Source organism: Gopherus evgoodei, unplaced genomic scaffold (genome assembly GCF_007399415.2).
Source record: "Gopherus evgoodei ecotype Sinaloan lineage unplaced genomic scaffold, rGopEvg1_v1.p scaffold_378_arrow_ctg1, whole genome shotgun sequence".
Taxonomy (NCBI): domain Eukaryota; kingdom Metazoa; phylum Chordata; order Testudines; family Testudinidae; genus Gopherus; species Gopherus evgoodei.
Window position 1 is genome coordinate 11,550 of NW_022060047.1, and position 9,369 is coordinate 20,918.

Sequence of the window (9,369 nt, forward strand, 5' to 3'; positions counted from 1 at the left end):
CCCCAACTCTGGGAGGGGAGTGGGGCCTGGTGGGTTAGAGCAGGTGGGGCTGGGAGCCAGGACTCCTGGGTTCTCTCCCCGGCTCTGGGAGGGGAGTGGGGTCTGGTGGGTTGGAGCGGGAGGGCTGGGAGCCAGGACTCCTGGGTTCTCTCCCCGGCTCTGGGAGGGGAGTGGGGCCTGGTGGTTAGAGCAGGGGGGGCCGGGAGCCAGGACTCCGGGGTTCTCTCCTCGGCTCTGGGAGGGGAGTGGGGGCTGGTGGGTTAGAGCAGGGGGGGCCGGGAGCCAGGACTCCTGGGTTCTCTCCCCCGCTCTGGGAGGCCGAAGGGTCGAGGCCAGGCGGAGGCGGGAAGCTGGGGGGGCAGGACGTCACCCCCTTCAGGCCCGGAGGCCACGGCTCAGGACGTAGCGCGAGGCCATGGCCAGGTTCCAGCGATGCTTCTCCAGGATGCGCCGGCACTCGCCCCGGGAGTGCGGGCTGATGTGGAACAGCTGGTCAACCTGCCGGGGAAACGGGAATGTCAGGGACCTGTCCCCTCTAGGGGGCGCTGGCTCCCACCTGGCCCCAGGGCAGGGACTGGCTGGCTTAGGGGGGCGGGAATGGGGCAGGGGCTTGTCCCCTCTGGGGGGCGCCGGCTCCCACCCAGCCCCAGGGCAGGGAATGGGGCAGGGGCCTGTCCCCTCTAGGGGGCGCCGGCTCCCACCCGGCCCCAGGGCAGGGACTGGCTGGCTCAGGGGGGCAGGGAATGGGGCAGGGGCCTGTCCCCTCTGGGGGGCGCCGGCTCCCACCCGGCCCCAGGGCAGGGACTGGCTGGCTCAGGGGGGTGGGAAGAGGGCAAGGGCCCATCCCCTCTAGGGGGCGCCGGCTCCCACCCGGCCCCACGGCAGGGAGGCGGGTTCTGACTCCCACCTTCAGCGTCTCGATGGCTTTCTGGGTGTCCCAGCCGTGCAGCCTCAGGGCCTCGTGACACTCCTCCACCGTCACCCCGTGGACCTTCTCCTCCACCTGCAATGGGATGAGCAGACGAGAGGCTCAGACCCTGCACGGGACGGACCCCCAGCTCCCCATCCTCCATCCCACAGCCCCCCACAATGCCTGGGAGAGAGATGGTGTGTCAGGACTCCTGGGTTCTCTCCCCAGCTCTGGGAGGGGAGTGGGGGCTGGTGGGTTAGAGCAGGGGGGCTGGGAGCCAGGACTCCTGGGTTCTCTCCCCGGCTCTGGGAGGGGAGTGGGGGCTGGTGGGTTAGAGCAGGGGGGCTGGGAGCCAGGACTCCTGGGTTCGCTCCCCAGCTCTGGGAGGGGAGTGAGGGCTGGTGGGTTAGAGCAGGGGGGCTGGGAGCCAGGACTCCTGGGTTCGCTCCCCAGCTCTGGGAGGGGAGTGGGGGTTGCTGGTTTGAGCAGGGGGGGCTGGGAGCCAAGACATCTGGATTCTTTCCTCAATCACTCACCTCTTTGATTTTCCGCTCCACATCGCTGTTGCCTTTCTGCCCGCGACATGGGGGCCCCATGACCCCCACGGCAGCCTTGTGGGCCCCCCCAGGGGCCCTGGTCCCCCCTGCCTCCCTCCTGTCCCTGGCCCCAGGTTGCTGGAGTGGCGCATCTATCCTTCGGGGTTGGCAGGGCCGAGGGGCAGGCCGTGACTTCGGGGGCGTCTCCAGGGGTCGGAGCCCCATTTCCCTCGGCGGGCGGGACGGTGGGTTGCTGAGGTGATGAGGCAGGAAGGCAGGATCGTCACCCGGATGCCTGGGTGTCGTCCGAAGGACGCTGAAATCCATCACTGAGTCCAGACTCTTAGAGAGACCTAGGAAGTGGGAAAGGGAAACTGAGGCACAGCTGGACTCTTGGGTTCTCTCCCTGGCTCTGGGAGGGGAGTGGGGGCTGGTGGGGGGCTGGGAGCCAGGACTCCTGGGTTCTCTCCCCGGCTCTGGGAGGGGAGTGGGGGCAGATGGGTTAGCATGGGGGGGGGGGCTGGGAGCCAGGACTCCTGGGTTCTCTCCCCGGCTCTGGGGGGGACTGGTGGGTTAGAGCGGGGGAGGGACTGGGAACCAGGACTCCTGGGTTCTCTCCCCATTCCCTTACAGCCCACGTGACAGTGGGAGGGCTGTGCCCACCTGGCCCCCCCCAGCGCCCCCTCCAGGCTGGCCAGATACTCACGCGTCAGCCGGAGAAGCTGCAGGCCCCCCGGTTTGATCCCGCCAGGTTCTTTAGCGTCCCGGGACTTCTCCTTCGGCCTGGGGGGGGGGGGAAAGAGGGGGAGGTTTAGTTACTTGGTCCCTTGGGGTCTAATTCCTGGATCCCATCTGGAGGGGGGGGCACTTTGGGGTCCCTGCCCCAGGTCACAACCGACCCCACACTTAGGGGTTGTGGGAGATGGAAGAGCTGGGAGGGGGGCAAAGGAGAGGCCCCTCCGCCTGATAGAGCCCCGCCCACTTTAGAACAAGCCACGCCCCTTCCCCACCTGCATGGCCACACCTCCTCAACAGCCACGCCCCCTTCCTCAGAGAGCCACACCCCTCCTGCCATAACCACGCCCATTCCCATCTGACACGCCCCCTCAGCCCACAGCAGCATCCCCACCCCACAGCCAAGCCCCTCCCCAATAGACACGCCCCCTACCACACAGCCACGCCCCCTTCCTTCCATAATCATGCCCCTTCCCATCCAACAAGCCCCCCCTCAGACCACAGCCCTCCCCCAAAGACACGCCCCCTTCCAATCAGCCACACCCCTCCCCGAGCCACGCCCCTTCCCCTCAGCAACCTGCCAGGCCTCCTTAAGCCACGCCCCCTACCACACAGCCACGCCCCTTCCCAGAGCCGCGCCCCCTCCCCCCACTCACTCCCCCATGCAGTCAGGGGCTCCCCAGCTGCGGCCGGGGTGGGGGTCGCCGTGTCCCACGTGCTGGAAGCTGTTGGGGACGGGGAGGCTGATCCGGCGCAGCCCAGCAGTGGGCGATTCCTCCTGGCTCACCGCCGAGGCCGGGAAGATCCCAACCCGCAGAGTCCGCCTGTTCTGGCCCCGCCAGGCCGAGGACTCAGGGCTGCAAGGGGCAGGAAGTGCTGTGAACCCAGGAGTCCTGGTTCCCAACCCCCCTGCTCTAACCACCATCCCCTACTCCCCTCCCAGAACTGGGGAGAGAACCCAGGAGTCCTGGTTCCCAGCCCCCCCTGCTCTGACCCACCAGCCCCCACTCCCCTCCCAGAGCCGGGGAGAGAACCCAGGAGTCCTGGCTCCCAGCCCCCCCTGCTCTAACCCACCAGCCCCCACTCCCCTCCCAGAGCCGGGGAGAGAACCCAGGAGTCCTGGCTCCCAGCCCCCCCTGCTCTGACCCACCAGCCCCCCTCCCGTCCCAGAGCCGGGGAGAGAACCCAGGCGTCCGGGCTCACCTGCCCTCAATCACCGTGATGAGATCGTTGGTTTCTAGTCTCAGCCACCCTGGTTCATTCAAGTCCTGAGTGGCTCTCACCTCCCGGGGACGGAGCTGAGAGCAGGAGGGAAAGGGTTAATCCCACTCGCAGATCTTGGGGGGGGGGGGCGGAGGTGTCTCCCCAGCTCCCCCAGCCCAGGCCTCTCCCAGCAGGGGGCACCGCAAGGTGCAGGGGAGGAGCGCTGGCTGTGGGGCAGGGGGATCCCAGCAGGGGACTTCATGGGGAGCGAGGCAGGGGGGCTGGCTGTGTGGGGTGACACCAGCAGGGGGCCCCATGGGGACAACAGTGGCGGGGGTTGGCTGTGGGGTGAGGGGGCGCCATGGGGCACAGGGCAGGGGGACTGGCTCGTTGTGGGTCAGGGGGATCTCAGCAGGGGGCGCTGTGGGGAGCGGGGCAGGGGAGCTGGCTGGCTGTGGGGCAGGGGGATCCCAGCAGGAGGCGCCATGGGGAGCGGGGCAGGGGGGGCTGGCTGGCTGTGGGGCAGGGGGATCCCAGCAGGAGGCGCCATGGGGAGCGAGGCAGGGGGGCTGGCTGTGTGGGGTGACACCAGCAGGGGGCCCCATGGGGACAACAGTGGCGGGGGTTGGCTGTGGGGTGAGGGGGCGCCATGGGGCACAGGGCAGGGGGACTGGCTCATTGTGGGGCAGGGGGATCTCAGCAGGGGGCGCCATGGGGCACAGAGCAGGGGGACTGGCTCATTGTGGGGCAGGGGGATCTCAGCAGGGGGCGCCGTGGGGAGCGGGGCAGGGGGGGCTGGCTGGCTGTGGGGCAGGGGGATCCCAGCAGGAGTCGCCATGGGGGACAAGGCAGGGGGACTGGCTCGTTGTGGGGAAGGGGGATCTCAGCAGGGGGCGCCATGGGGCACAGAGCAGGGGGGCTGGCTGGCTGTGGGGAAGGGGGATCCCAGCAGGAGGCGCCGTGGGGAGTGGGGCAGGGGGGGGCTGGCTGGCTGTGGGGCAGAGGGATCCCAGCAGGGGGCGCCGTGTGGAGTGGGGCGGGGGGGCTGGCTGGCTGTGGGGCAGGGGGATCCCAGCAGAAGTCGCCATGGGGGACAAGGCAGGGGGACTGGCTCATTGTGGGGCAGGGAGATCCCAGCAGGAGGCGCCATGGGGAGTGGGGCAGGGGGGGCTGGCTGGCTGTGGGGCAGGGGGATCCCAGCAGGAGTCGCCATGGGGGACAAGGCAGGGGGACTGGCTCGTTGTGGGGAAGGGGGATCTCAGCAGGGGGCGCCGTGGGGAGCGGGGAAGGGGGGCTGGCTGGCTGTGGGGCAGCGGGATCCCAGCAACGGGCACCATGGGGAGCGAGGCAGGGGGGTTGGCTGGCTGTGGGGCAGGGCGATCTCTGCAGGGAGTGCCATGGGGGACAGGGCAGGGGGACTGGCTCGTTGTGGGGCAGGGAGATCTCAGCAGGGGGCGCCGTGGGGAGCGGGGCAGGGGGGCTGGCTGGCTGTGGGGCAGGGGGATCTCAGCAGGGGGCGCCGTGGGGAGCGGGGCAGGGGGGCTGGCTGGCTGTGGGGCAGGGGGATCTCAGCAGGGGGCGCCGTGGGGAGCGGGGCAGGGGGGCTGTCTGGCTGTGGGGCAGGGGGATCTCAGCAGGGGGCGCCGTGGGGAGCGGGGCAGGGGGGCTGTCTGGCTGTGGGGCAGGGGGATCTCAGCAGGGGGCGCCGTGGGGAGCGGGGCAGGGGGATCCCAGCAGGCCCCCCCGGGGTCACTCACCTCGTGCAGCAGGCCGATGATGTCCCGGAAGTGGGGTCTCTCCTCGGGGCTGTGGGCCCAGCAGCGCCGCTGCAGGCCGTAGAGGCCGCGGGGACAGTCCTCGGGGCACTCCAGCCGCGCCCCCTCCCGCTCCAACTTCAGCATGATCTGGGGGGGGGCAAACCAGAACGTGAACCTCCAGCACCTCGGCGCCCCCTTCTGGAGGGGTAAAGAATCGCAGCCTCCCGGGGCTGCACTACCAACCGCAACCACTAGATGGAGCTCAAAGTCCTTCCCATAGCACAGGGGGCTGGGGGTGCTGGGAGCCAGGACTCCTGGGTTCTCTCCCCGGCTCTGGGAAGGGAGTGGGGGCTGGTGGGTTAAAGCTGGGGGGGGGGGGCTGGGAGCCAGGACTCCTGGGTTCTCTCCCCGGCTCTGGGAGGGGAGTGGGGGCTGGTGGGTTAAAGCGGGGGGGGGCTGGGAGCCAGGACTCCTGGGTTCTCTCCCCGGCTCCGGGAGGGGAGTGGGGGCTGGTGGGTTAGAGCAGGGGGGCTGGGAGCCAGGACTCCTGGGTTCTCTCCCTGGCTCTGGGAGGGGAGTGGGGGCTGGTGGGTTAGAGCAGGGGGGCTGGGAGCCAGGACTCCTGGGTTCTCTCCCCGGCTCTGGGAGGGGAGTGGGGGCTGGTGGGTTAGAGCAGGGGGGCTGGGAGCCAGGACTCCTGGGTTCTCTCCCCGGCTCTGGGAGGGGAGTGGGGGCTGGTGGTTAGAGCAGGGGGGGCTGGGAGCCAGGACTCCTGGGTTCTCCTCCAACCCGTTTCCCAGGCTCACCTGGCGCCCCGAGCGCCCCATCCAGGGTTCCTCGCAGTAGGAGAACATCTCCCAGAGGGTGACCCCGAACATCCACACGTCGGACGCGTGGGAGAAGACGCCGGAGCGCAGGCTCTCGGGGGCGCACCTGGGAGGCAGGAGAGGACACGTCAGAGAGAGAGAGAAAGCGCCCCTTAGTGCCAGCCCCACAGGGGAGAGCGCCCCCTGCCCCACAGCGCCCCCTAGCGCCGCCCTGGGGCCAGCCCCTCCTGCCAGGGGAGAGCGCCCCCTGCTGAGCCCCTGCCTGCCTCCCTGCCCCACAGCGCCCCCTAGTGCCACCCTGGGCCTAGCACCACCTGCCAGGGGAGAGCCCCCCCTGCTGAGCCGCTGCCCCACAGCGCCCGCTAGTGCCACCCTGGGCCTAGCGCCACCTGGCAGGGGAGAGCGCCCCCTGCTGAGCTCCCTGCCCCACAGCGCCCCCTAGCGCCGCCCTGGGGCCAGCCCTGCCTGCCAGGGGAGAGCGCCCCCTGCTGAGCCCCTGCCCCGCGCCCTGCCCCACAGCGCCCCCTAGCGCCGCCCTGGGGGCGGGTGCAGGTGTCTCACCAGGCGAAGGGGATTTTGCGGTGCGCGGACATGATGTATCGGTCCCCCTTGCTCGAGAGCGCCCGCATGAGGCCAAAGTCGCCGATCTTGGCGTGCTCCTCCGAGGCCAGCAGGACGTTGCGGGCGGCCAGGTCCCGGTGGATGAAGAGCTTCGACTCCAGGTACGCCATGCCCTGGGCCACCTGCACGGCGTAGAGCCAGAGCCGGTGCAGGGGGTAGGGCGGGCGCAGCTGGTCGTACAGGGAGCCCAGCGGGGCCAGCTCCGTCACCTGCCCAGAGAGTCCTGGTGACGAGAGGGGGAGAGAACCCAGGAGTCCTGGCTCCCAGCCCCCACTGCTCTAACCCACCAGACCCCACTCCCCTCCCAGAGCCGGGGAGAGAACCCAGGAGTCCTGGCTCCCAGCCCCCCTGCTCTAACCCACCAGACCCCACTCCCCTCCCAGAGCCAGGGAGAGAACCCAGGAGTCCTGGCTCCCAGCCCCCCCTGCTCTGACCCACCAGCCCCTACTACCCTCCCCGAGCTGGGGAGAGAACCCAGGAGTCCTGGCTCCCAGCCACCCCCTGCTCTAATCCACCAGCCCCCACTCCCCTCCCAGAGCCGGGGAGAGAACCCAGGAGTCCTGGCTCCCAGGCCCCCTGCTCTAACCACCAGCCCCCACTGCCCTCCCAGCGTCGGGGAGAGAACCCAGGAGTCCTGGCTTCCAGCCACCCCCACTCTGACCCACCAGCCCCCACTCCCCTCCCAGAGCCGGGGAGAGAACCCAGGAGTCCTGGCTCCCAGCCACCCCCACTCTGACCCACCAGCCCCCACTCCCCTCCCAGAGCCGGGGAGAGAACCCAGGTGTCCTGGCTCCCAGGCCCCCTGCTCTAACCCACCAGCCCCCACTCCCCTCCCAGAGCCGGGGAGAGAACCCAGGTGTCCTGACTCCCAGCCCCCCTGCTCCAACCCACCAGCCCCCACACCCCTCCCAGAGCTGGGGAGAGAACCCAGGTGTCCGGGCCGCGCTCACCATCTTGAGGGGCTGGCTGAGCACGACCCCGTGGAGCCGCAGGAGGTGGGGGTGCTCCAGGCCGCTCATGGCGTTCACCTCGTTGAGGAAATCGACCAGCGCGAGGGGGTCGGTGCTGACGTCGGAGCGGAGGGATTTCACCGCCACGGAGAGCTGGAGGGGGCAGGGGGGGTCAGATCCTGGGGGAGGTGTCAGGGGGGGCAGAGAGGAGGAGAAAGGGAAGCAGCAGCCAGAAGAGAAGGGAGACGGGGTAACAGGTGGGTCCAGCCCCACACCCCCTCCCTTCTCCCCCTCTGGCCCCACAATGTCCCCAGACCCCTCCGTTTTCCCTCCCTCTAGCCCCACATCCCTCCATCCTCCCTTCCCCCTTCCATCCATTCCTCTCCATGCTCCTTCCAGCTGGGCCCCCCCTCTCTGCCTTGCCCCCAACCGGGGGTCACTTCGGGCCCCAGGAGCCCAGACGGGAGCCGCTCCGGGCCCCTGGCTAACAGGGCGAGACCCCAACCTTTCTGGGGGAGGACAAGACGCAGCCAAACGTTACTCCAGGGACCTTCCCACCCCAGGCGGCTGGTCGACGGGGGCGGGGGGGCTTTGAAATCCCAGGGTTCAGATGATCACGTGATCGCCGGTGCAGATCTCGCGATTTTCCAATCTCTGCTCCAGGTCTTTCCTCCCTGCCGCAGCCCAAATGGTGTGAGATTCCCTGGCCATTCCTGGGAGACGCCAGACCCCGCCTGAAGCCCCCCCCCAGCCCCGCGAGGACCCGGACAGCTCCTCCCCCCTGCCCCGGACGACTCACGGTGCCCCCGCCGGGCGGGGTCCACTCTCCCCGGTGCACCACCCCGAAGCAGCCGTCGCCCAGCCGCTCCCGCAGGCGCAGGTCCCACTCGCTGATCAGACATTTCAGGGGGGTGTCCGAGTCCGGGCGGGGAGGCGGGGGGTGGGAAGGCCCCTCCCCGGGCTCCTGGGTCCTCGGGCCACTAATCATCTGACAGAGAGAAAGAGAGAGACAGACATGTACACTGCCTAATCGCCAGTGAACCCAGGAGTCCTGGCTTTAACCACTAGCCCCCACTCCCCTCCCAGAGCCGAGGAGAGAACCCAGGAGTCCTGGCTCCCAGCCCTCTGCTCTAACCACCAGCCCCCACTCCCCTCCCAGAGCCGAGGAGAGAACCCAGGAGTCCTGGCTCCCAGCCCTCTGCTCTAACCACCAGCGCCCACTCCCCTCCCAGAGCCGGGGAGAGAACCCAGGAGTCCTGGCTCCCAGCCTCCCCTGCTCTGACCCACCAGCCCCCACTCGCCTCCCAGAGCCAGGGAGAGAACCCAGGAGTCCTGGCTCCTAGCCCTCCACCCCACGCACACCGGGCTGGCATGGGGGGAGGGGGAGGGGGGGCTCTATTTTCCTGCCCCCGGACACCAGGGTTCCTGTGGCAATGGGGGAGGGGTGAAGCCAAACCTTATAGACCCAGGACTTGGGGCGCGGCCTCTGCTGTTTCCTGCGCTTGATGGCGTCTTCCAGCCGCCGCTGACCTGAATTGGGGGGGCTGGCGGTTAAAAAGGGGGAGCTCTGCCGGTGCCCCTCACTCCAGACCTGCAACCCCCCCGAGCCCTGGCCTCCCCCCAGCTCTGCTGGTGCCCTCACTCCTGATCCGCAGCCCCCCCAGCCCTGGCCTCCCCCCAGCTCTGCCGGTGCCCCTCACTCCTGACCTGCAGCCCCCCCAGCCCTGGCCACCCCCCAGTTCTGCCGGTGCCCCTCACTCCTGACCTGCAGCCCCCCCAGCCCTGGCCTCCCCCCAGCTCTGCCGGTGTCCCTCACTCCTGACCTGCAGC

The 9,369-nt window shown here is 69.7% G+C and overlaps 1 protein-coding gene across 1 annotated transcript; it reads right to left on the reverse strand.

The window, feature by feature from the left end:
- Window positions 1–272: 272 nt before the first annotated feature.
- On the reverse strand, window positions 273–9,069 carry TNK1 (tyrosine kinase non receptor 1; the record flags this gene model as incomplete). Its single annotated transcript, XM_030545340.1, has 12 exons — window positions 273–498; window positions 908–1,003; window positions 1,447–1,799; window positions 2,153–2,229; window positions 2,838–3,038; window positions 3,385–3,479; window positions 5,142–5,288; window positions 5,948–6,074; window positions 6,530–6,798; window positions 7,540–7,692; window positions 8,339–8,527; window positions 8,996–9,069. Coding segments are annotated over 12 exons (1,904 nt in total), but the record flags the coding sequence as incomplete, so codon positions are not given.
- Between the last annotated feature and the right edge of the window lie 300 nt (window positions 9,070–9,369).